The sequence below is a fragment of the Saimiri boliviensis genome, chromosome 1, assembly GCF_048565385.1.
Source record: "Saimiri boliviensis isolate mSaiBol1 chromosome 1, mSaiBol1.pri, whole genome shotgun sequence".
Taxonomy (NCBI): Eukaryota; Metazoa; Chordata; class Mammalia; order Primates; family Cebidae; genus Saimiri; species Saimiri boliviensis.
In genome coordinates this window covers 250592179-250619227 of record NC_133449.1, presented here as the reverse complement: position 1 = coordinate 250619227, position 27049 = coordinate 250592179, and the positions used below count along the sequence as shown (strand labels likewise).

At 38.4% G+C, this 27049-nt stretch overlaps 1 protein-coding gene and 1 non-coding gene across 5 annotated transcripts in view; both read left to right on the top strand.

The window, feature by feature from the left end:
- MAP3K1 (mitogen-activated protein kinase kinase kinase 1) overlaps positions 1-27049 on the top strand; it is an 80591-nt gene that overhangs the window by 18899 nt on the left and 34643 nt on the right. For 2 of the 4 annotated variants that reach the window (XM_039467671.2, XM_039467673.2), the window contains exon 2: positions 24477-24627. In XM_039467671.2, coding sequence (XP_039323605.2) covers positions 24477-24627 — 151 coding nt within the window. Of the gene's footprint in view, positions 1-2867; positions 3042-9278; positions 22630-24476; positions 24628-27049 lie in introns of those variants that run through there. The other 2 variants (XM_074385769.1, XM_074385758.1) reach the window with 2 other exon arrangements.
- On the top strand, positions 25020-25127 carry LOC120365926 (small nucleolar RNA U13). Its single transcript, XR_005580751.1, has one exon. It is a non-coding gene; the product is annotated as a small nucleolar RNA U13 (small nucleolar RNA).

Here is a 27049-nt window from a genome sequence, read left to right as displayed (position 1 = left end):
ATTGAATTGCATTTCAAATTCAAGAGTCTAGACATTCCTTGTGGGCATATTTGATTTCCTCTTTCCCCTTTTAGCTGTTGGAGAGGGAATTGCCAGGTGTCTTTAGTGGAAAGATATTCAACCTGCTCTCCTGCTTATTGTGGTAGATGAAGTGTTAGCATTGGCTCAGGCTTGTGAGACCTTTCCCCATCACTGTCTTAACACTTTGGCAAGATTTTGCGTAAAGTTACTTTATTTAACCTCTTTTGAGTTTGACTTCATCTGTAAATCAGAAATAATGATACCCTTCCTACTTACAGAATTTGGGAAGAGCAAATGAGATGATGAATATATAAACCTACCCTTTCAGAAGGGTAAAAGTAAAATACTAGGATTTATATTCATAGCATTTTAGAATTCAAAAGGACAGCCTCCTGACCCTAAGCAATGCAAGTGGCATGAACAAGAGGATGGATCAGCCATTGTGAAGAGGTTTCCTACTTCAGTGCAGCGCCAGGTCTGGGACCCAGCCTCAGTCATCCTAGTTCATTGTCACTCTCCTACTGTCCTTATCTGAAATAGCAATGATGGTTCACTTCCTCTGTGCTTGGCACACTGGATGCCTTCTATGGGTTGTCTCATTTAAATCTTACATCATCCTCGTGAGTTTTGATTCCCATTTTACATGTGAGAAATCAGAGACTATGAGAGGTGAGGTATCCTGGCAAGGTGGTAGCACAGCTAGTGGGTGGTGAAGCCTGAAACGAAACCTTAGCAGTTTGACTTCAAGCCTGTGTTCTTTATGATTATCTTTGCATAATTTTTAAATCATTTTTTTAAAACCAAGAGATGTTTGTTTAATCAGAACACAAATTTTATTATCTTGGAGGAGATATTTCTTTGTCTTAGCTTTTATTCATTCTTTACATAGTGTATGGTGAAGTCAAAATCATATCTTGGGATGACTTTTTAAATTATCTCTTTAGGTCTTCCAAAAATATAGAAAACATTAGTGAAGCATTTTAACATTCTTTTGTTTTTATATGAAGTTCTTATAAAATAAGGCAAGTTACAAACACAAATACATTTAAATTTCAGTGTTTTTACTATGCCAGGGGAGAGATGAGGCTCCAGGCAAAAATATGGTTGAACTTTGTTAATACATACATTTTTTGCCAGAAAATTGGAGATATGCTTGGTGTGCACGTTCATTCAAAGCAGTAATTGTTAAGTTTTGGAGTACTTCACAGAGTGCCTGCCCAGACTGTCTTACACGCTTCACAGTTGGTGGGAATATCTCAGAAACTGAGGCGGACTATGTAGCCCTGCACAGTGGTAAGGGGAGAGCAAACACTCCTGCTACTGTCTATGCACACACTCCCTTCTTCTCAGGGCCTCAGCTCACACCTGAGTATCACAGTCTCTCCTCCTCAGCACCTCAGCTCACACCTGAGTATCTCTCTGCATGCCTCCAGGGAGCTTCCTGCAGTACCTTGGGCATTTTGAAATGTATGTCTTTACAAATGGGTCTGGGCGGGGAGCTGGTTTTCATTTCTAGTTATTTTAAATTTAGTCTTATTTCATACTTCGGCATTCTTTTAATTAATGTGTTTTAATTAAAATAATTATTCTTGGTAATTATTCTTGGTTGGTAAAATGCCCTTTTATTAATTTGAGTAAAGATGATATCTAAGGCTAGCATTAGTATTAAGTTACGCCTAGATGGACTTCTGTTCATTTACTGTCTCACTAGTGGTGGTTCTTTACTAGTGAAATAAGTTAATGAATGCCTGTCTGTCACATGTGGGGCCTTTATTTTGTGTTCAGCAGGTACCTTCTTTGATAATTATTAAAAGAGCTTAATGGCTCTGAGAGAATTCAGTAATCTGCCTGACCCCTATGCCTTCTCAACAAAGGAGATTATCTTTTAGTTTATAGAAAGGTCACTCAGGTAAAACTGAAATCTCCTTCAAGGCAAGATAAATATCTTTATCCTTACTTGTGTCTCTGACCAGCCATTATTTTTTCTTCAATAATAATAGTTTGCTATCTCACAAGTCTTTTATGTGAGCTGCTTATGGATGGAAACTTAAACACGATCACTTCAGCTCAATATGTGTTTACGGACGTACTTTCCTATGTGTACGCACTGTGCTAGGAAGTGGGTGAGCCGCAGGAAAATGCTGGAGCCAGGGAAGGTAAAAAGACAGTTTAATTATTGTGTTCTCTAGCTAGTTATTAATTACTTGTAGCTAATTTCATAAGAAACTCTTGGAGGAAACTGAAGGGTAGTTGTAGGTTCTACCTGGATTTGACAGGATTCTACGTGTATGCTGGGTATGAGGACAGCTTGGTGAATACTGCCTATTAATTGTGCTTGTGGGCAGATCATCATCATCAGGTCAGGAGTTTGAGACCAGCGTGGCCAACATGGCTAAACCCCATCTATACTAAAAATACAAAAAATTAGCCAGACATGGTGGCAGGCACCTGTAATCCCAGCTACTCGGGAGGCTGAGGCAGGAGAACGGCTTGAAACCTGGGAGGCGGAGGTTGGCAGTGAGCCAAGATGACGCCACTGCACTCCAGCCTGGGCAGCAGAGTGGAGACTCTGTCTCAGAAAAAAAAAAAAGAAGAAAAAAGATGAGAGAAATATTGTTGTGCTTTAATAAAGACTTTTAAATTAAAACGTGAGTTCACACCCCAGCCAGAATGCCAAGGGTGATGCTGTCACACTCCTGAAAATGATTTTATTTTGTATATTTTATTTATATACAGCTTTTAAGAGAATAGCTTGTATAAAATAAGAGACTTAATTTTATATCTTATTACTTATAAGTAATACTAAGTAATAATACTTATAAGTAACTTATTTTAGTTATTTTATACAAGTTAATTATTAATGGTAATTCTGCGTGCAGGCTTGAAGTTTCATGGCCTCTGTTGTTTCTCTCCAGTGGTACCTTTGCTCCGTTGAACCTTAGATGGCCTAGAATCTGGGACGAATGTTAAAGATTGAGAAGTGAATGATAGTTCTATTGGCAATCTTAACTCCTTCATAGGTAAGTCCAGGCTCATATCCATACCTTAGAAAGGGTAACAGGGAAATATTAGCTCAGCTACCTACTTGAGGAGTGCCAGTATTTCCTGGAAAAGACCTGAAGAGGATCCCACCGAGGAGTCTGAGACACTGCTGGTTAGGAGACAGGAAGGTGGGAAGAGGGCTTTTTCCAAGGAACCAGTGGTCTGCAGGAGCAATGCTGCTGGCGGAGGGCTACAGAGGACAGGTTAGTAAAGTGCTGGGAGCGGGATGTACTCCATTAAGGGATGAAGGGGAGGTGCGGAAGCAGAGGCAACTCTAGAAACCTGGAGGGAGGAGGGAGATGGGAGAGAAGTAGAAGCCAGAGTGTTTGCAGAGATGAAGCATTTTGTTTAAGCACCTTAAAACAAAAAGGTGAAGCACTTTTCACCTTTTTGTTTTAAGGTGAAAAGTGGGGGGAATTTTACAAGCTGAAGAGATGGCACAGAGAGGAAAAAGTTTTATTTGTGGTTAAAGTAGTGAGCATGGCTTTCTGAAATGTCATCATTTCTCAAGGAGAAGGCAGCTTGGAGGGGGTTGATTGGTGGTTAATAGGAAGCCAGTCTGTAATGAAAAGCTTGCTATGCTTTTGAAATAGGAAATTTACAGATAGGAATGTTTGTGTTCTCTTTGTTTAAATTATTGTAGCTTGTGATATAGCAAAACATTCAACAAATTTTGTAAAGAATTAGCTATATGCAGACACTAGGAACATGGCAGTAATGAAACAGACAAAAATCCCTGCTCTCAGAGAGATAGCGTTTTAACAAAAACGTGTTTATACGTGTGCTCAGAACCCATTTCATGGTTTTTGCTTGGTTTGTGGACTCGACTACAAGGTTGATGTGAGCAGTTCCTCTAAGAGACCATCCCTGTTGCAGGTTGTTCTGAGAATTGTTTTCTGTCTGAGCCCTCCGAGTGGCTCTTGTGTTCGTCTACCCTCTTCCTAATTGTCGCTTTTAAATGCCTCAGAAATACTCTGTCTCCATATTTCTACTTGGTCAGCGTGTGTACCTGACTAGCAGCCAGTCAGATTTTGGTGTTGATGACATAGGTGTGGCAGTGCACTAGGGGAGGTAATTGAAGAGTATTTTTTTGGTAATAATGAAATGTCAAAGTTTTAAAGTGATTCGTTTTTAGAAAAATTAATTTCAGACCTATTTAGAAATACCCATATATATGTTACTTATTCTCTTGCATACTGATAGGACTTTCTTGGATGGAAAGTGGTAGATATGTGATTAATACTTTGGCGTTTTTGCAGTTTATCTTGCATCTGCTTTGGGTTGGGGGTGACTTGTTACTTATCTATGGCTAGTTGTTGTGGCACTCCCTAAACAGTTTACTGAAGTTTTGTCTTGTGTATGTGACTGTCATATTATGATGGCAGAGTTGCTGAGAACAGCTACTTCAGCCTATTGTCAAACATTTTGGCCCCATCCACGCAGCACACTTCTTTTAGAGGACTGAAGGAAAGGGACCCAGGAGTGTCCGTGCAGACTGTCATCCTAGTAATGCTTACTTAGAACAGTGAACAAAATTGATTTCCTGTCTCAAGTCTTTTGATTGACCTTAATCCATTTGAATTTTGTGTTTTAGCCACCTTGGTATCTTTAACATAAAACCATTACGGGGTACCCCTCTCACAAATCTTGGAATAAAATTGCCACTCTAGAAAATAGATGCCCCATTTTTCATGCTTATGCTCTGGTTTCACATGTATCCTGCCAGCAGTATTCCCCCACCCCAAGCTAGGAAAATCTGTGTGTGAGGAATCCAGATTTAGAGTTCCAGCACTGCCCCCCAGACATGCCCATTCACTGACCCCCCTCAGCTAGTTCCCTTTCTTCCTTTCAGGTTGCTTCCCTCATAGGATGCCCCTCATGGCTTCTGAGTCTCCCTTCCCAGCCACAAAATCTTTGAATCTCTAAGAGCTTTTTTCAAGGCATTTTACTGCTACTAAACACAGGAAAAATCAGCCATTAACAAAATTATAGACGTAGGTAAGTTCCTAAGTTATGTTTTCACTGAAATACGTATGAATCTAGACTCACAGTTCTTAGCTTCTTTACTGACCATCTCTTAGTCTTTTCCTGGAGTTGAAAACTGTAATTTTTCCCAAGAGTGGTGTGAGAGCTATTCTCTCTTTCTGCAGTGCCCCAGGACTAACGGTAGATACCTGGCATTCACAAAGGCCTCAGTGAAGCTTATTTACATCTTGGAGATCTTTCTGATGTAGATCTAGGCTCATGTTGGAAAGGCATTGCTTCCTCACAGCCTTCTATGTACAATACCGGGCATTTGGGAGTCGGTACGGCTGGATGAAAGATGAGTAAGACAAAGGCCTTGTTCTCAAGTAAAAGTCCAAGGGGAAAAGATCAATCCATTCTTTTATTCAGTACATATTTATTGACTACCACCTTTGTGCCAAGCTTTCTGCTAGGACAGGAGACATAAACTTGAAACCCATTTCCGTCCTCAAGGATCTCACAGTCAAGAGTGGGAAACAGATAAGAGGCTATTATAGCAGTGGTCTTTGCTGAGTGAGGACCGAGGAAGACTTCACACTGAGTTTTAGGGGACGAGGCCAGTCGGGGAGGGTGAAGGCAGCACCTGGGATGGTTTCTCCAAGGGAGGCAACCCTAGCGCTTCAGTAATGAGGTGGACCCTACAGAGTACTGACACCAAGAAATATGCCTAAGGAAAACTATATAAATTGGAGGTTTTATTTTTATTTTTTGCTTCCTCTGTAAGCTAGGCATCGCATTTCAACTTGGGTCAGCATGTGCACCTGACTAGAAGCCAGTCAGATTTTGGTGTTTGGTTTTATTTGGTACATATTTATTGACTCACATTTTATATAACAAATAAAATAGCAAACTCATATTTTATTAGCTGTCGGTCTTGTTTTCATTTTTCAGTTTAAAAGTGTTCAGGTTGATAACTTTAGTCCAGTATCAGAGTAATAACAAATTGAGTCAAAGCTGCTTTTAAAAAGAGTATACATATGCACGCTTATGAAAAAGAGCTACTGTCTTGTTTTAAAATGGAGTAATACAGTTTCTGTATTACAAGTACAGTTCTTTGCCCCATTTCCATTCAAACTGTCTTTTATCTCTGAAATCATTAAAATTAGAAAACAGTTATGATGAATGTCTTTTGAAGCATATACTAAGAAAAGTCGTAAGTCAAAACCTGCCAGTTTAAAATAAATGCAATTATTTGGTTCTGTGAAATTGTAGCTTTTGCTACAGTGAAAAGAAATTGACATATTTATGAACAACTTCAGGATCTCATTGAAATGAGGAAGACATTATTTAGGAAGACATTAATGATTCAGACTATATTTAGGACAGGATGTTGGAGTTAATGTGCCTTCTCTTTCAAGTGATTAGTGGGCAAATGACATCTTTGATATTAATAGTTGCCTGAGTTAACATTTTTAAGGAAAGAGTGCCACCTACTGAATGAAGAGCTTTTGTTTTCTCCCATTCAATTCCAAGAATCTTGTTTCACTTTGAATTCTTAGTAGGTGGCATTTGCTGGGCAGTGATCCCATCTTCCAGTGGATTGACTAGGGTAGCTAGGATTCTTAGAGGGAGTTTATGCCCCCAAAACCAGGTGTAGAAACACAACCTAAGCATAAACATGATTCAGCACTTGGCAAGTCTCAAAACCTTCCCATCATGTTAATGTACTCACTGGGCCAAAAGTTTTTTTTTGTTTGTTTTTTGTTTTGTTTTGAGCTAGGAGGAAATGGCTGGGAGGAAATGAACTATTCCAAAAAATAATTGAAGTTGATTGAGGAGCATATGACATTGGTCGAGATCTTCTGGGAAGACTTCATTTTCCTAGGGGATAATATTAGTACAGAAATTTTTTGAACACGACTTGTCCATAGGTCAGTGGAGGGATTCCTGAGGTCAAGTTGTAAATCCAAAGGCCTTCTTCAGAGTAATCCACATAGTTCTCTTTTGGTAGTTCCCAACAATAACATATTATCTCATCAGTGAAAGGTTGAGAACATGAACAGCAGCAAACACAGCAGTATCAGAGTTAAGGACATCATTTGAGAATTTCATATAGTCATAATTTTTTGTATATTAGCACATTTTTGATGTTGTGGTTTTATTTACTATGAGACATCAGTCATCTCTAGCTTTTTCCCCTTACAGATTGGATTATGCAAGTAATGAGTGAAATTTGAAGGAGGTGGACTATATGCTAAATTGATTTATTCTTGCTTATGTGTAGCAATTAATTTTAGAATCCCTGAGGGATGATATATTAAGACCCTGAAGTGAAAAAATATAGTATCAGGTATTAGCATTCATTCCACATGAAATATTTTATGCTTTCTAAGCCAAATAGGTCAAGTTTGTGTCCTGAACACCGGATATTATTAACCAATGGTAGTTGCCTTTTTTTTTTTCCCCAGTTAAAAAGATAGCAGATCCTTCAATAACATTATTTAATTCAACATTTTGAACAATTTTGCTAAAAAGTTGATGAGGGAAAAAAAAAATCTCTCTGGCAGGGGCTACTGTCTGTATGGAGTTTGTACATTCCCTCCATGTCTGGGTGGATTTTCTCCAAGTACTCCGGTTTCCCCCCGACATCCCAAAGATGTGCACATTAGGTTCATCGGCATGTCTGCACGGACCCAGACTGAGAGAAAGTGGGTGTGTGGTAGTGCACCCTGCAATGGGATGGCATCCTAGCCAGGGCTGGTTCAAGTCTGGCACCCTGAATTATTGGGACAGGCTCTGGACACCTGTGACCCTGAACTGGAATAAGTAGGGAAATAATTATCTTACTTGTTACGAGTGTTTCTTAAATGTATGTTACACCTCACATTTTTTCAGTGGCTAGCATTAGAAGTGTTTTGGGTCTTTATAAGTTTGGTAATGTTTTTGTTACCAGAAATACGCCACATGAGTAGATGTCAGTGGCCAGTTATAATGAGTCAGAGTTTCTCTTGTAACTTGCCATTGACATGTACTCATGTTACTTAAATAATAAGGTTTGTTTTTATTTTTAGGGATTTTGTTTGTTTGGTTGGTTTTTTTTGAGATGGTGTCTTGCTCTGTCACCTAGGCTGGAGTGCAGTGGCCTGATCTCAGCTCACTATAACCTCCGCCTCCCAAGTTCAAGTGATTTCTTCTGCCTAAGCCTCCCGGGTAGCTGGGATTACAGGCATGTGCCACCACATCCGGCTAATTTTTGTATTTTTGGTAGAGACAGAGTTTTACCATGTTGGCCAGGCTGATCTCGAACTCCTGACTTCAGGTGATCCACCCGCCTCAGCCTCCTAAAGCCCTGGGATTATAGGCGCAAGCCACCACACCCAGACAAATAATGACTATTAATTGGCTGAATAGCACGTATTCTCTGAAAACGTTATATCTTTTAATAATACAAAAGCAAAAATATTTTAGCAGTAACTGTGTTTTCAGATTAGCACTCAAAAAAAACTATTAAGACTTTTAATATTGTCGCAGCTTTTCTCCTTTTTAAAAACACAAAACCCTAACTTCTATAACTTGACCCAGATTAAGCATTTCTGATACCATTATTCCAGATTATGAGAAAAGTCAGCTGTGTGACTACAGAGAGCTCTGGCCTGAAGTAGTTATTAATAGAATTCAGATTGGGATATCAGAACAACTGGAACTGAAACTTGGTCTCAGAGCCGCCATGTTCGTGTCTCATTTCAGGCTACTGCGTTGCATCCTTTTAACTTATACAGCAGTTAAATATGCAAAATTGATGTCTTTTTTTTTTCCTTGATGGCACGTTCTCAGTTCACTGTAACCTCTGCCTCCCAAGTTCAAGCAATTCTTCTGTCCCAGCCTCCTGAGTAGCTAGGATTACAGGCATGCACCACCACACCCAACTAATTTTCGTATTTTTTTTAGTAGAGATAGGCTTTCACAATGTTGACCAGGCACACTGTCTGACGCCTGTAATCCCAGCACTTTGGAAAGCCGAGGCAGGCCAGTCATCTGAGATCAGAATTGTTAAGTCTTTTAAGATAGATAAGTCTGTGGCTTATTCATTAAAAAACAACAACAACAAAAAAAAAACAAAAAACAAAAAAACTAGAGGGGTTAATATTTTTCATGTAAAACAATCTTAAACTCTTTGTGCTACTTTCTCTTTCTCGAATGTTCTACTTCACAGTTGTCTGAACTTTCTGAGAGCTTTGATAGAGTCTTTTACATAATACCTGCCCCTCAGTAAAGTTTGAATTACTGTGATAGTGAATATTGAAGTAGTCTAAAAGTTAGTTAACAGTATGTCCTCCAAACTGATGTATGTCCCCCATACTGATGTACTGCCTGAGTTAGTTACAAGGGGTCTGTGGATCCACATATCTAATGCATAGACGGTGATGATACCTTAAGGAAGGATTTTCACATTTGAAAACATTGAGAGCCACTGGATTATAGAAAAACAAAGAATGTTTTACTCAAAAAACTGTTGAAAGGTACTCTCCAGATTTAGCAATTAAAACAGTCTGTGGGTCCTATTCAGCTTTCTGTCTACTGATGGTGTCTGTGTACCTGACAGGAATAATATTGATATAGCAGTGATGTATCAATATTAATGAATTTTAATGTTCACACAGAATGACCCTGAGCTATCTCATCTTGTAGTCTGATCTGATTTCATAGGTTTTTGAGTTCCAAAATGGTTGTGAATTTCTTAAGAGCGTGTCATGCTAATGACATAATCAGGACTTGATTATGACTTTCTAGACCCCTGAATCCTGTCATTTTCCTTTAGTTCCATGAAGCTTCTCACAGTTTATAGTAGTAGTTCAGTGGTACATGTTTATTTTTAAGGAAATATTTCAAGCATGCAGAAAAATACAGAGGGAATATATTAGATGTTAATATTTTACTATAATAAACAGCCATAAAACCTTCACTTGTATTTAGTAAATGTTAATATTTTAGTGTACTTGCTGCAATGCAGTTGGATGTGTGTTTTTTAAAGGAACCAATATTAAAGAAACTAGTTGAAGCCCCCTTTGTCTTCCAGCTAGACTTCTTCCCTTCCTGCCAGCAGAAGCAGCCTTGCACAGCCTTCTTCATATTCTGAAGCCAGAAAAAGTAGTTTTATTTTGCTACTGTCTTTTGTTTTTCAAATAACTTGTTAAAAGAAGGTATGAAACAGCATAGTGGAGGAGGAAGACAGGTCTTTGAAGCCAGAGAGAACTGGTTTTGAAACTCAGAATTCTCACTTACTAAACTCCATAATCTTTCTGCAAGTTTCTTTATCTGCCCTATGAAGATGAGGAGTCTTTCCTTTAGCCTTGATGAGATGTAAAACCACTGTATGGACAATACCTAGCATAGTACTTAGAACAGGAGGCACTGCAGCTGCTAGCTTTAATAGCAGCAGTAGTAGCAGCAGTGATATTAGTAATTCAGTTTATTGTGTGCTACCATGCACTTGGTGCCATCGTAAGTACTTCATCTTCATTTAAAAACCAAGGTAAGAATTAACTATATGTGAAAGACTTAGAACAGAGTATGGCAGATAGCAGGTGAATCGTAAGTATTAGCTATTATTGTTGTCCCTGTTTTACAGGAGAATAAATTAATGGGAGGAACTCTAAGAAGTTAACTTTCTTCTGAGTACTTTACATATGTATTAATTCACTTTACTTTATTAATCCTAATAACCACTTTATATCCCCATTTTATAGTGAGTAAATTGAGGCACAAAGAAGCACTTCTATCAAGATTGCACAGTTGATTAGTTAGAGCTCATCTGAACCCAGGTAGTCACGCTTCAGAGCTCATGCCCCTGATCACTGTGCCATACCTCTTGTGTATGTGGTATGACTTCTTAAAGGTAAGAAGTCCTTCTCTACCCGATCCCAGGAATGTATCTTTCAGGTGATATGATCTCTATTGAGTAAGAAGTCCTTCCTGGTTTTGTTGTAGATGGAACACGTTTCCTCATGTGACCCCACCCTGTTAAAATGGGGTCATTTTGGTAGAAGCTACCCAGATTGGATTGGTTTGGGTAGCTATTGCTCCATAAGTACCTTTAACAGGCTCTTTACCCCCTACCCACCAATTCTTCCTGAAGTGCCCAGTGTAGGTCTTATAGGCTGAATTTGACCAGTTACCCAGTAGCCATCTTTGGTCAGCACTGCTTTCTGGCCGTTGCCATCACCTCCTTCAGCCACGTTGGCCTCACACCCTCTTACCTGCTTCACCCACCAGTCCTGCCAGTAATCCCACCATCAGTGCTGAGGATGCATAACATTCCCATTTTGCAGAGCTCCAGGGTCCTTGCAATAAAATGAGAACCAACCATTCCCCAGGCCCATTTATTTTATTTTGTATTTTGAGACTTGACTTGGAAACATATAGAGACCTTTGGAGTATTAAATTATCAAGATTTCTTAGTTGTGTTGTGTTGTGTTGTGTTTTGCTCTGCTCTGCTCATGGCTTTTTTGCCTTCACCCCAGACCTGAGAGTTTGTCAGAGAGTGAGCGGACTGGGCCAGGGGCAGATCTTTGTGACAGACTCTGGCCTCTGCTAGTGGTTGCATTGGGCCAGGCTTGAATGTCTGATGCCCCCTTCTCTTAGGGTACGTTCATACAAGGAGACTACCCATCTCGCTGGCTGTCTAAATAATCTTTTCTCCCCATATTAATTTTGCATTCTTAGAGCCTTAATTACACTACAGACATGCTAAATTTTGTAATAGCTTAAGAAGTATTAAGACATTAAGATAGCTGGTTTTTTCTCTGCAATTTTCTTCTTAGAAATACTGACTTACTGGAGCCAGAGGCTCTGTAAAGATGTCCCAGTACAGGTTTCTTATAGTATGTTTCAAGGAACACTGCGCTGTCAGCGATGCTCTGCTAAAAAAGATTTCCATGCCAAGTAAACATGATGAATGCTGCATGCCTTCTTTTTCACCTTGGAGATTCGTGACACATGGAGGTCTTAGTAGAGGCTCTGTGATAAAGCCAACTAACTTCATTTTATCAAGTGTTCCCTAATCTGCAGAATCATGAGATGTTTAGTATTATAGGATATTATTTTTGCCAAAGCTGTGTCTTCTGTTTAAAATATCTTTCGGCCTTCACCAACTCTATGCCTGCCAGTTCTGTTCTTTAAAATCATTCAGACGTCACCTCCTTTGTGGATCTTTTCAGGACTCTCCTAGATAAAATTAAGGATAGAGATCACTCCACCCTTGGAACTATTTATGAAATGTTAAATACTTTTATTACACCAGAGGTGACACTGTGTTTTCTTGCTTCTGCAAGACAAAATGATTGGAGGAACACAGACCCTGTTTTATTGATTCGTTTTTTTAATTTTTCTTCTCCGTTGCCTGGCCAGTGCTTACACGTGGTAGGTGTGCCAACATTGATTGAATGGAGTGGTTTGCTAGCATTCAAAGCATAAAGAAGAAAAGCTGCATTTGTCAGGAAGTCATTCTTCCTCATTCTGAGCATCCCAGTTAACATGCCTTTCCACCAGCTGGAAGGAAGTAGTATAGTACTAGCCGTTCTGTGGAATTCTGAAAGGAATCCTTCTCCTAGCAAGCACTGTAAGAGAGCTTTGTGTGCTAATTCCGGGTTATCCCCTCTTCTCCATTAATCTCAGAGCATTAAAACCAATTAAGGGCTTTTTAAAAATAGAAGGTATTCACTCAAAATATTACATATCTAAAACCTCTTCTTAAAATACAGAAGCTATAAATTTTGTTAGTGGGCTAAGAATTATAGTAAGTTGTATTATGCCATAACCTACATATACTAACAGACCACTTTCCTAAATATGTAGTACTTAGGAAAGTGGTCTGTTCAGTTGACCACTTAGGAGTATACCCAAACTGCTCTGTCACATTTTCTCAAAGATAATTAGTAAACAGGAGAAACATGCACTGCAGCCTTCATGTAACACTGACTTGGGATCTTTTTGACGAAAACCCAAATGGTGAACGAACAGAAGTTTTCATTTCACTATGTCATGGATTCTGTACCAGTGTCCTCAGATAAGGGCAGGATCCACTGCCTTGCTGAGAACTCCCCCACAGTAGTAGTGTGGGAAGTTTCAATTTATTTCTCTAGTGTAGTGTAACATCTCTCTAGGTTTATGCATCAGTTGTCTTGTAGACATTCCCAGCCCTTAATTTGTCAAGTAGCAAGGGGGAGTTCTTGAAATACACATATAGCCAAAAACTGTTTTGTTTTTAAAAACATACTTTTTCTTAGTTGCTGATCTGTGTTTAACAATTAGGAAGGAGGGTGCTCACAGTGTTTCATTTTTTTTTTAACAAAGGTTTCTAAAGGTTTTTCCTCAAGTACCAATGACACAACAAAGGAAAGAATAAACAATGGAATTTTTAGCACAGAATATCAAAAGAATACAAGCTTTTGTGGGTTTTTGTTAGAAATGAACAAATGAGAAATGGGACCATATTGATCTTAAACTCACTCTATTGGGTTCTTAGGAAATAGTTTACATTAAGCCTGATTGATGTTCTGAGTTCCTTCCCCCAAGAAGACGGTGGAAGAGTCCTGGTATTTAGAAGTACTGTTACAAAGCTGATTACTCTGATGAGTGATAGAAGTGTTTTAAATAAATATTTAGACTGAGTAGTAAATATTCCCAAGACAGCCAGTAACTTTACAGTTTGTCTATCTTAAATTGCAAAGCAATGTTGTTTTTCTGTCACTAAGGTTTTTATATATTTACTTAGATGAATCATACAGAATCACCAAATTCCTATTTCTGTTCAGGTCTGAGTATTTTTATAGTTTTCACTTGTCTATGTAAATATTATCCATATATTATAGTTAATAATTTGTGGTATGTCAGCAGATTTCATTGAACTTGAGTCTTAGGTTACAATGGAACTAACAACATACTGGTTTCACTCCAGTCCCATTTGTTTTCTTTTATGCCTACACACCAAGGGTGTTCACTAGAAAACATGCCTTCCTTCACCTCCTGCAGTTTCTCTTCAGCTGCTCTTTAAAAAAATAATTGTACCTGACTCAAATTGCTAGTCGTCTAGGATTTTCATTTGCTACCAAGTAAATTTGCTTACTAACTTGATTTGTCTTAATTCTTTTAGTTTTCTTTAAAATCTTTGTCATCTTTAAAATCTTTAAAATCTTTTTAAGAGTTGTTACATACTCTTGATTGTTTCCGCACAGCTATTTCTGCACCATCCCCTTCTCCAAAATCTGTTGTATATTTGTTTGTCTTGTCTGGATTATATTTCCTTCTGGCAAGTTTTGACTTCTGTTGCAGTTTGATATTTTCTTGACTTGTCAGTGCTCACTGGCTTAACACAATGTACATATTTAGTTTCATTCTTACACTTGTTTATTTTTCTGTTCATCTATTAATACATTTAGAAGGAAGAACTGTTCTTTTTCCAAATTTGGATTGAACATCTCAATTCTGTTACTGAGTGATATAATCAGTAATGTGTATTGGATTGATATGTTGTGTGTGGTACATTAATAACTTGAATGTGGTAGCTTTTAATGGAATCTGCCAGCTACATTTCTGAGAGACAGGAGTGTACCAAAGATACACCATAACCAAGCTTTTGCACTGCTGCCTTATTTACTGTCTGGGACTAGGCAGGTATAAAGAGATGATTTAGAAAATCTTTTTGTATTGTATCTTTTTCTTAGTGTTTATCTGGGTTTCAGCTGGAGGGACTATAGCCCCTTTTATTTGATGATACGTACCCATACTTAAACATGTCCACCTGAAAGTTTAGCCATAATGTTTTACCTTAAATATGTCAATGACTTTGGAGGCTGTTGAAGCATATCCAAAATGTTTGTATGTTAAATTAAACGTAAAAGGGACTTGGCCAGGCATGGTGGTTCATGCCTGTAATCCCAGCACTTCGGGAGGCCAAGGTGGGCGGATCACTTGAGGTCAAGAGATCAAGACCAGCCTGGCCAACATGGTGAAATCCCGTCTCTACTAAAAATACAACAATTAGCTAGGCATGGTGGTGGGCATCTGTAATCCCAGCTACTCAGGAGGCTGAGACCGGAGAAGCTCGAACAACCTGGGAGGCAGATGTTGCAGTGAGCTGAGATCCTGTCACTCCTCTCCAGCCTGGGTGACAGAATGAGACTCTATCTCAAAAGAACAAACAAAAAAGTAAAAAAGACTTACTTTTCCTGCAAGGCAGTTTCTCAAATTCATATTTGAATATTTTTATGACTATATGTGGTCAAGAAAGATACCTTTTAATCATAAAATAGTCTTGAACAGAGTTTTTAAAAATGTACTCATGCCAGAAGACAAATGAGAATCTTTTTTCAATTAATAATGTATTCTCTACTCATAATAGTGACAACTAGTCTACAGTTGTCAGTATTTTATGCAGACATTAATTTATATGTTCCAGTGGTGTCTGAAATTTTATAGTACACTTAAGTTTGAGTTACCAGTAATGATTTACTTAGAAATCCCTTCAAGTTTATTCAGTATTCCATAGAGGATCAGTTGCTTTAAATGTATGCATACATTTTGAGCATATAAGAACATTTTTGTGTAGGAGAACTGTACAGTTAATATACATTTTTTCTTTTTCATTCACTTTTCTAAAGGGAAGATTTGGGCTTGTACTTTACTTCATAGACTAAGTCAAAGGTAATCAACTGCAAAAGAAATTTATACGGAGTTGTCACTTTTAAGAATGATTTGATGCTGACTAGTAGCTCCCTGCCTTATGTAAGTTCCCTGTTATTATAGTTGCCTGATGATTGTTAAACCAGTCTCTTACAAATGTACTAATTTGGCAGTAGTAAAAACTTTTGAATATTCTTCCTTTTCTCATTGAAGTTGTTTACCTTTTCTCTTTGAAGTTATTTACATGTTCCTAGAGGCACTAATTTATGGTAGAAGTTGTTAAGGGCTATGTGTGTCCATTATGAATGATGTTATAACATCTGCATGGTGTTACTTCTTAGATCTTTGTTAATTAGAAGTGATAACCAGCTATTCTTGACTCTGAATCAGGGAGTGTTTATCAAGCCCATGACATCTGTTCTGGGTGCTTTGTTCCTAACTATAGGACAGGGAAAAGGCCCTGCCCTCAAAGAATTTACCCTTTCCTTGTCTAGTTCAGCTGTGTTTACAGTATGATTATCTATTAATACATTGTCTTATTTTAATTTTGGTTAATTTTATACGTGTTATTTATGTTTCTATACTGTGTTCTAGTTTTCAAAATCGTATAATTTATGCTAGAGAATACTTTTAAAACTCAAAGGGAGTAATATTTTAATGGAAACTAATCCATGATTTCAGGTAAATGGATTTACTTTGCACGACCATGTAGGATATTTTATAAATATGAGTCAGTCAGAATCACTAAGGTGGTATTAGACCGCTTATATTCATTGTTTATAATTAGTTGTATTGTCTTTTTTACTTGACTCTCATGTTACTTAACTGTTGATGTCGTTAATCAGAACATGAGCTTTTTGAGGGTGAATTCTGTGCACATGTCTTTCAAAGGCCTGAATAGGAAGGTTTGCACAAAATACTTGAAATAGTTTTTCCCCCGGTAAAGGTTTCTGATGCACAGTCAAAAAATTATAAAACTGATTAGACATGGCCATACCCATGTTAAGAAATAATCAACTGGGTGCGGTGACTCATGCCTGTAATTCTAGCACTTTGGAAGGCCATGGTGGGAGGATTGCTTTGAGCTCGGGAGTTCAAGACCAGCCTGGACAACATGGAGAAACCTCATCCCTATAAAAAATACAAAAAAAAAAAAAAAAAAAAAAAAGAGCCAGGCATGGTGGCTTATGCCTGTGGCCCCAACTACTTGGGAGGCTGAGGCTGGAGGATTGCGTGAACTGGGAAGTGGAGGTTGCAGCAAGATTGTGCCACTGCACTCCAGCGTGGGCATCAGAGCCAAATCCTCCCTGTGGGGAAAAAAAGAGAGAGAAAGAAAAGAAAGAATCCTTTGGGTTCCAAAGAGAGGATATTTACCCTATGGGGGGGGCGGGTGGTAAAAGTAGTAGTGCCTGTTTCTGGTTATAAATAAATAGAAGTTTTGCCATCTTTAGTTCTCAGGGTCAAACTTTACTGAATAAAACCTGAAATAAAATCTTGTGGAAACTAATTTTCAGAATGTGAGCCCTTTTATACATTGTTACTTCTTATGTCAACCTACCTATGTTGTAAATGTTGTATTATATAAAGATGGAAAGTTTGCCCTTCCAATGGTTTATTTAATCCTCCTTGCATAGAAGAAGGGGTAGGCCAACAGTTGGCAAAGACATTGTATCTCTGGAGAAACTAGCTTACTGAAAATTAGAATTGTCCTAGTATTGAGATAAAAATATTTTGGATTTGTTTGCAAGTGCCTCAGATCTAGGTCAACAGATTAAAAGTACTTGTAAATATTCATTTTCCTTTGGTTCTTGGAAGACACAGACTGAAATCACTCATATCTGAGTGTAAGTCATAGTATTTTTTATATATAGACTTTATCACCTTGAACATGTAACTGAACCTCCTTTCTTACCCTTTTTCTCATCTGTAAAATGGGGGGTAGTAAGAGCCGTGTCCCATGAGAATTGAGTAACCCATGTGGCTGTTAGCCCTATCCGTGAGAAGGAATTGTCAGCATTTCTGTTTCTTTAGGCTCTCCCTGTTCTCCCCTGAGTTATTCCTGCTCTTGTCCTTTACCTGGAACCTTACACTTTAAGGGTCCCACAATGGACCAAGATCGTTTTGGAAGGTGGTTCCTCCCTTGCTCTCCTCTATCCTCAGTAATATGGCTTATGAGTTTGGTAGTGTGTGAATTTCTGGTGCTATTGAAGGCCTCACAAGTGGACCTTAATTAGGTAGCTCTGAATTGTACCTGTCCTAAATAATCTAATGTATTTTCTAGGGTTCCTTGATGTTCCTTGGACACCGAGAGAATCAAGATATGAAAATCTGTATTTTTAAAAATTAAATCTCATTTATTTCTAGAAAGGTTTTCTACGATCGTAAGTCTTAATTGCCTCTATTGCAGTGAAATGTTCTAATAATGAAGATAATTAATATGCTTTATATGCTTTGTTAATCATTATAACCAAATAGTCACGGTTGTGAAAACTTATAAAACTTGTTTGTTTTAATATCTAATAGATATCAGCGCAGGTGCTGACTTCTTATAAAAACAAACTCAGGTCGGGCAGTGAACACTCAGCAGTGAAGAACGCAGGCTCTTGAATCAAGCCTGTGGGGGTCTGAATCTGGCCCTGCTACTCAGTTATAAACTGTGTCACCTTGGGCATAACCCAGCCTCCCCAAGCCTCCGATGGAAAAGACCTCCACAGGGTTGCTGGAAGGGTGCAGTAAATTCATACGTGTAAAGCACCTAGTGCATTGTCTGGCATGCAGTGTAATTTTCTGTGATGACAGTCTGGCAGTTATTTCTCCGTATCAGTAGTTATTGGCAGACATAATATTTCCTTCCTAAAGATGAGCCATTTATTAAATAGCTTAAACATTATAGTAGACTGGTAGGATTATACTTTTGAATATTTATTAAATGTCCCCTGTGCGCCAGGCATTGTGCAGAACTAGTGTTTTAATCAGACTCTTTTGAGGTTGCAGGGAACAGAGATAGGTTAAAATTTGTTTCATTCCAAATGAAAGAATCCACCAAGAAGTTTCCTCCCTTGCAGCATGTACACTTGGCCCCTGAAGAACTAGTCATTCATTATCCAGGGTGGTATAAAAGTGGCTGTCATCATCTAACAGCTTATCAGGGGACCCAGGTACAACTGTTAGGTTAACTTTTGTTGCTCCTCCATCCTTGTCTTTCTTCTAATTTTTCTCTCCCTTATTTCTGTCTCAGTGTTTCTACTTATTACCTTGCTCTATTTTTCTATAAGTGCCACTCTTCCTGCAGTGACACTATTTGTGTTTTACTTTCAAACTCTCAGAGAGAGAGATCTGACTCAGGCATACAATACTGTTTAGTATAGAGGATCTTTGGACCAAGGAACATTCCTGGACCAGGCATCTGTGAACTGCAGGATGGATTCAGGTGTATAAAGCACCTTAAGCACCCTTAGGGCTGGGCAGACCCTCTGGCTTCCCAGAAGGAGCAGTGTGTCAGGTACCTTTTGTGGTACATCCAGGACATTGGGCAGTGTGATAGAACAATGAATAAGAGGTAGCCTGTCCTGGAAGAGCTCACTGTGTGGAGAGGGAAGCAGATACTTAAACATATACTTAATTTTATGATGTATTATAATTAATATTTACCATGTAGGGAGAGAGCAGCTAACTGCCATAGAATGGTGGTAGGAAATACTTCATTGAAGCCATATTGAGATGGCAGAGGGTATTCCTGGAAGGAAAAAAAAAATCATCTGCAGAGACAGGTATAAAATATCTTAGTGTGCCAGGCGCCGTGGCTCACGCCTTAATCCGAGTATTTTGGGAGGTCGAGGTGGACGGATCACGAGGTCAGAAGATCGAGACCATTCTGGCCAACATGGTGAAACCCTGTCTCTACTAAAATGCAAAAAATTAGCCAGGCGTGGTGGCGGGCACCTGTAGTCCCAGTTACTCGGGAGTCTGAGGCAGGGGAATTGTTTGAACCCGGGTGGCAGAGGTTGCAGTGAGCTGAGATCACGCCACTGCAGTCAAGCCTGGGCAACAGAACAAAACTCCGTCTCAAAATATATATATATATCTTAGCGTATTTATGAAGTTTTTTTGTGCTATGAGAAGAGGGCCGTAGTTGGCATTTAAGAGGCTCCAGGAAGAAGGTCTAATTTATGGTACTGATGAAGATGATTAGACACAAAACTAGGAGAAAAAGACCTTGTAGAAGAGTAGAGGAGAGATCTGCAACAGAGCACAATCAGCAGTGGCTGGCACCACATTATAAAGGGAGGACTGACTCAAGTTTCCCTGAGAAAGGACCCTTGAAGCATTCTGGTTTTTAGCAGATGAGTTTTGTAGGACTAGAAACCTAATATCAGGGAGTAAGGGTTCTTTGAAGTTCTGTGTCAGTCACAAATTCATTCTTAGGAATCTAGAAACCGAAACCAAGAAACCTCATGTTTCCTAAATAAACTGGAAATGAAGATAAAGCTTGATCTGCAGCAGTGCTTAAATTTCTCATATTTTTCTGACCACAATTTTGTTTATTTTTAAGTCTTCAAGGTAGTTTCTCAAAATACATTGTTTTGCTAAAATCTGTTACTTTTTTAAGGTCAAAAGTATATAAGTCATTATTTTATTTAAAATAGGTATATTTCTAAGTGATGGATTTGGCAAAAATAATTCACCAAAACATTCATGTTTAACTAACATGAATTGGAGATAGCTTTCCCACAGCCTTCATAGCTATCTGTTTAGGTTAGCTTTGGTTAAAAAAAATATTTTTTTCCTGCTACAGCTGTGATATTTAACTGAATGACAAATCACTGCTGTATACATACATACATACATGCATACACACACTCATCTGGTAAAAATAAAAACCCTAAATGTGCCTGGTTTATGGAAGATTATATGTTAGGATTATAACAAAAACAAGTATGTAAAAAAAAAATTCACACTTTGGTTTCCATTTCAGAGAGAAATTAGACAGAGTAGATATGATTTATTCCTTGCAAATAGAATAGGATTTACCATATATTTCATTGATTCTAAGATCCCAGTAGTTATATTATAACATTATTTTATATACCATGAAGGAAAAAAAACCTGCCAGTTAAATTACAGTAACATTTGATCACAAAAGGCATTCAGATTTCAGATATTAAAATGTGAAAAAAAAATACACATTCTAGAATTAATGTTATAAAGATTACAAAGAGACTAGGAAAAATACTTCGGCTTATATTTGCAGATAAATTTAGGAACAGTGAAAATTGTTCTGAAAAACATCTAAATTGCAAATTTAGTCTTAAAAACAGTTATTAAAATAATAAGTTAATAACAAGACTAGTCGTTAAAATTTCAAGTTAGAAAGGCTGTAGCACTGCCAGAGTTAATAAATACTCATTCACTTAATACATGTTCGTACTTATGAGCCAGATATTCAATATATAGATGGATGTAACTGTGGTCCCCTCACTCATGGAGCTTACAGTTCATAAGAGAGGAACAATTATAGCAAACGGCATTAACCATGTTAAAGGAAAAATACAAGTGCTGTGAAAGAATGGAACTGGGAGTTCTTAATTGAAGTTGGGAAAGTCTCTAAGAAATTGAGGAAAACAGAGATAGAAGGTAGAAATTAGGTAAAAAGTATGCAGGAAAGGAAGCAGCCTGTTCAGAAGCCCTGAGTAGGAAAGATCTTGGGGTTATTGAGGCAGTGAAGAAGGGGAGGTGCAGGTCTGGACAGGAATTGAGGTGAAACCACATAATGCAGGGCCACTTAGGCTGGGCTAAACATTTTGGATTTTAGTCTAAGCCCAGGGGGAAGCCACTAGAAGATTTTAATGGAGGAAGTAACCCTAGCTACACTGTAAAATCTGGGTAAGATTCAAAGTTGAAGAAGCTCAGTTAGGAGCCTGTTGCTAGTTCAGACCAGGTTAAGTTAGCGGCTTGACCTGGGTGGAGGTGTGGATAGAAGACATGTTTTTTCGAAGATTATTTGCCAGTATTATCAAAAGTCTTAATTTGTCTACATTTTTTAAAAGCATTTCCATTTCTGGGTGTTTATTCTAAAGAAATCATCTCGGCCGGACGTCGTGGCTCATGCCTGTAATCTCAGCACTTCAGGAGGCTGAGGTGGGTGGATCACCTGAGGTCAGGAGTTCGAGACCAGCCTGACTAACATGGTGAAACCTCATCTCTACTAAAAGCACAAAATTATCCAGGTGTGGTGGCACATGCCTGTAATCCCAGCTACTTGGAAAGCAGGAGAATCACTTAAACCTGGGAGGCAGAGGTTGCAGTGGGCCAGTTGCGCCATTGCACTCCAGCCTGGGGAACAAGAGTGAAACTCCCATCTCAAAAGAAAAACGAAATCTCATAGTACTTAAACATTAATAAGGTAAAAAGAAATTTTAAAAATAATCTCAGATGTGTATTAAAGTTCAGGTACTAGAATGCTCATCCCTGTTATTTATAATAAAAATTGGTCTAAAAGATTATAGTGTTTTCAAACAAATGGAAAGGAAAGAGACACGTTAGACTTTAGGAAGGCCACACCATTCAGGAAGATTTGTTTAGACAAGGAACGTCCTTTGTTTGTTTGACTAGGGGCCAGGAACAGAAACTGAAAATGCATTAACAGAGAAGAGATACTCCTCAAACAGATTTGGGGGAAGAGAGAGACTTAAAGAAGATCAAGCAGCTTGGGCTGGGAGTGCAGGAGTTTCTGGTATAAAAATGCACTGCGGTTCCACTCTGAGGCTCATTTTTTTGAGTACTAGCCTGGGAACCAAACCACCTCTTGCAACATTGTTACTGGAAGGGGAAAGGACTTTTCATACTAAAGACTTGGAAGTGAATTTTTGGTATGCAGTCACCACATAAATGTAGTTGCCCTACAAAGCTGAGCCTCCTGGAGTAAGTACGACTGAGCAGGATGGATTTTTTGGAAGACACGTTATCCCCTGGTGTTCTTCACTCCTACCCTTTTCTCTCCCTTCCTCTCCTTCCTCCTTTTTCTCCTCCTTTCTTCTCTGCCTTCTTCCCTTCCCTCCATCCCCCTTCCTCTTTCCTTCTTTCTCCTCCTTCTCTCTCTTACTCTTTCTTCTACAATTACCCCAACATTTATATTTTATAATCAGAGCATTAAAAGCAGCCAAACACATAGAAGTAGATGAGGTAATCCTTCTTTTTTCATACCTTTAAAAAATCTTATATTGCTTCTGTGTAACAGTATTTATGTATGTGTGTGTGTGTGTGTGTGTGTGTGCATGTGTGTGTTGGAAATATTTTATTTATTTTTTGAGATGGAGGCTCAATCTGTCGCCAGCCTGGAGTGCAGTGGTGCGATCTTGGCTCATTGCAACCTCCACCTCCTGGGTTCAAGCGATCCTCCTGCCTCAGCCCCCCAAGTAGCCAGGACTGCAGGCGTGCACCACCACTTCTGGCTGATTTTTTGTATTTACTTTAGTAGAGACAGGGTTTCACCATGTTGGCCAGGATGGTCTCAATCTCTTGACCTCATGATCCTCCTGTCTTGATCTCCCAAAGTACCGGGATTATAGGTGTCAGCCAGCATTCCCGCCCTACTCTGTGGTCATAATATCCATTTGCAAGTTTCAAACCAGATGTTGTGTGTTCTTTGTATTTCTAAAAATATCTAGGCCAGTCCCTGATACAGAGGTGTTAATATGTTGGTTTCTACTCCCCTCACTGTCTTGATGCTTCAGTGAAACCAGTTAGCCATTTTCTTTCTAGTGAATATTTATTTTTAAGTAGTTTTCATAGTTTCTTCTTTTCCTTTTTTTTAAGCTGGAAAATTCCTAGAGGAGTTGAATCTGTCTTTTTAGTAAACTTGAGGTTGTTGTCTGTGGTATTTCCTTGAGTATTTCCTTTTCTTACGAGTGTATAAAAACTACTGTTCTCTAGCTTTGTAGACTTTTCAAAATAGTCATTCAAATTAGCCTCATATTTTTTAAGTTGGTACTAATCCTAAGCTGTAGTTGCTTTAACTGCATCCTTATGAATCAGATTTTCAAATCTATGTGGATATATTTTCTAATTAGTGATTTTTGTGAGCTTGAGACATTGCCTATTAGACTCTGTAGAGTTAATTCTCAGAAGTTCTTAGTTTAGATAGAGATTGTTTTCTTCTGGTAAATCCACATCGTTTTATGAAGTAAAGATCAAATGTTTGTACTGGATAATTGTTATTCTTTAAGTGTAGAGTACCCCAAGTGCTTTGTCATGAAACTACTGTTCTGTGAAATACAAATTTAATCATGTTGGCTATGAAAAGTTGTTTTGGGATCATAGACAATGTAGTTAAGTTTCACTTCACTTATTAAATAGTTATTGAGCTTATTCAGAAAAATGAGCATATCCACCAGATTCTATCTATATTGACTTAAGTTATTGGAAATCCTGGGATAAAGTGTAGTAATACACCCTTCTAAATATTTGTTATATACTTGGGTGGTAGAATTAAAAACAATACAGTCTCAGTGAATATATTTGTTAATACAGTGCTTAATGTCTTGGCTTTCATTTTGTTAACTACATTGGAACAAAGGTCTGCATTATATATGTCAGTAATATATAATTCAGAATATTTTCATGCTTTAAGTCATTTGGGGTTTTCAGCAGTTGTCTTTTTATTACATGTCCATTGGAAGTATAAAATAGAACTATCTATTCTGTTTGTTCTTAGAAATTATTTTTCATACATACATTTCTCATTTTCTTTGCTACTCCCTCCATTTTAGTCGTGAGATGGAGAATAAAGAAACTCTCAAAGGGTTGCACAAGATGGACGATCGCCCAGAGGAACGAATGATCAGGGAGAAACTGAAGGCAACCTGTATGCCAGCCTGGAAGCACGAATGGTTGGAAAGGAGAAATAGGCGAGGCCCTGTGGTAAGTGGCTGTGGGTTACCAGCTGTAAGGAAGAAAGCATAGGAGGAAATGGAAAATTAAACATAAATAGATTCTCTCATAAGCTTTTCTTCTTCATTTTAAATGTAGTCGTTTTATTTACTTGATATTGTGGTCATTTGGAACAAACCATAATTAAAACTGTGCTCACTATACAGCTTAAACTGTTCTGGGAACTTAACTGTTGTGTTTGGTGGAAGCGTAAATGCTTAAACCAAGACTGCCCTCTCATGTCAGTATCTGAAATCCTTTCATTGGAATTTTATACTGTACTTAAAGAATTTTTCCAGTTTATTTTAGATGTTTATCTCTAAGACAGGATCTAAGGATCATAATTTCAGAAATCTTCTAGGAAGGAAAACAATTGACCCTTGATCCTGCGGAGTAATTCATAAGCGTAATGATTGGGTTTTCACATGCATGCATAAGATATGCCTTTCCCCAGTTTTGTTACAATGTCAGCATGTTACCCTCATCTGACATGAAAAAAAGTTTAATAGACCCATGGGGATTAAGGTAAATTAAAAATGTATGGGGTTTGATGAAAGAAAATCTAGAATCCTAGATTTTATAAAGCAGGGATACTCCATCCCAGGCATCCCCCAACTACGGCCCACGGGCTGCATGCAAGTCCCCTGAGGCCATTTATCCGGCCCCCACCACACTTCAGGAAGGGGCACCTCTTTCATTGGTGGTCAGTGAGAGGAGCACAGTATGTGGCAGCCCTCCAACGATCTGAGGGACAGTGAACTGGCCCCCTATGTAAAAAGTTTGGGGATGCCTGCTCCATCCTTTGCTATAGGTATGCGAATACTTTTTTTTCTTTTTGAGACAGAGTCTCACCCTGTAGTCCACGCTGGAGTACAATGGCACAATCTCGGCTCACTGAAACCTCTGCCTCCCTAGTTCAATTGATTCTCCTGTCTCAGCCTCCGGAGTAGCTGGGATTACAGGCGTGAGCCACTGCTCCTGACCAAGAATACATATTCTTATAGGAATACCATCATAAAATGTGTGTCTTCATTCTTAAAAAGGAAGAAATGTTAAAGTATCCTAGCACTAATCTCTACAAGCAAGTTTTTGTTTATTTTATTCTTGTAAAACAGATACGGCAACTTAAAATTTGTCTAAACTTTGGCAAGGGTCTGAAGTACGCCCCTGCCAAATCACTGTCTGCCCATATACCTATTTAAGTTTACATTTAAATTAATTAGATGTAAATAAAAGTAAAAATGTAGTTCCTCAGTCTCACCAAGCACATTTCAAATGCTCATTAACCACATGTGGCCAATGGCTACCTTTTGGGCAGTGCAGGTTTGGCACATTTCCATTGCCTCGGAGAGCTCTCTTAAATGTGTAGTACTGACTCGTGTCTGACTTAAATAATCCCTGACTTGATAATCGCTGCGGCTTTGGTTATCCTCATCCCTAAGGTGCAGTCTGTCAGGAATATTCTACCCACTGGTTCTAATTCTAACCCATGGAATTATACAAAATAAATTGAATTGTTCCTTTACATACCAGTACTTTAAGTTGCTGTGGGTCCTGTCTTTACAGCTAAGTTTCCACATTTCTTCCTTTTATTACTCATATGAGGTGGTATAGTGGGAACCCCTCACCGTTTTAACTATTCATGCCAGAGATGAATATGAAGAAATTAAGGATATATCTTAGAGAAGATAAAGTACTATTGAAACATCATGTAGAAGGTTGGCAGTTAAAAGGGCGTATTTCCACCCAATCAATATTAAAGAATCCTTGAACAAGCAGAGCCATCTGGGATTTGAATGTGCTGCTTTCTGAGCTCCTTGAACTGGAGGTGTTCAAACAGAGCCTAAATCTTTTGAGAATACCATAGAGCATAAATCATAATGTTTTAAAAATGGGCCAGCCATTTGTTCTTTATTACACATGAACTAAGAATGTCTAGTTCTTTAAGACAAAATTTTGGTTTTTTCACTGTTCACTTTCTAGCAAATACCCAAGTACCTTGTCTGTACATAGACATGAGTGAAGAGGGAGGTGTGTGGAATAAGATGCATAACACATAGTCCGTAAGCTTATTTATGCCACCCTGCATTTTATGGTTTAAAGATTTCATATTATCCTTAAGAAGTTTACAGTCTACTTGGAAGGTCTGATTTTGTTTGTGTTTATGCTTTAAGCATCAAATCCTTCTTGAAACATAAAGTGTAAATATCTCCAAATGGGACAATAAGACTTATACATAATAAGTAGAGTAATACATGCAGTATCACAAAGCAACTTGTGACCAGGTGTGCCGAATGTGTGGGATGGACAGAAGAGCAATACGGACTTAGGAAAGAGAAAGAATGTCAGGCTGGTAGGCTTCAGGGAAGTTTCATAAAAGGAAGAATTTTAACTGAGCCTTAAAAGATGGGTA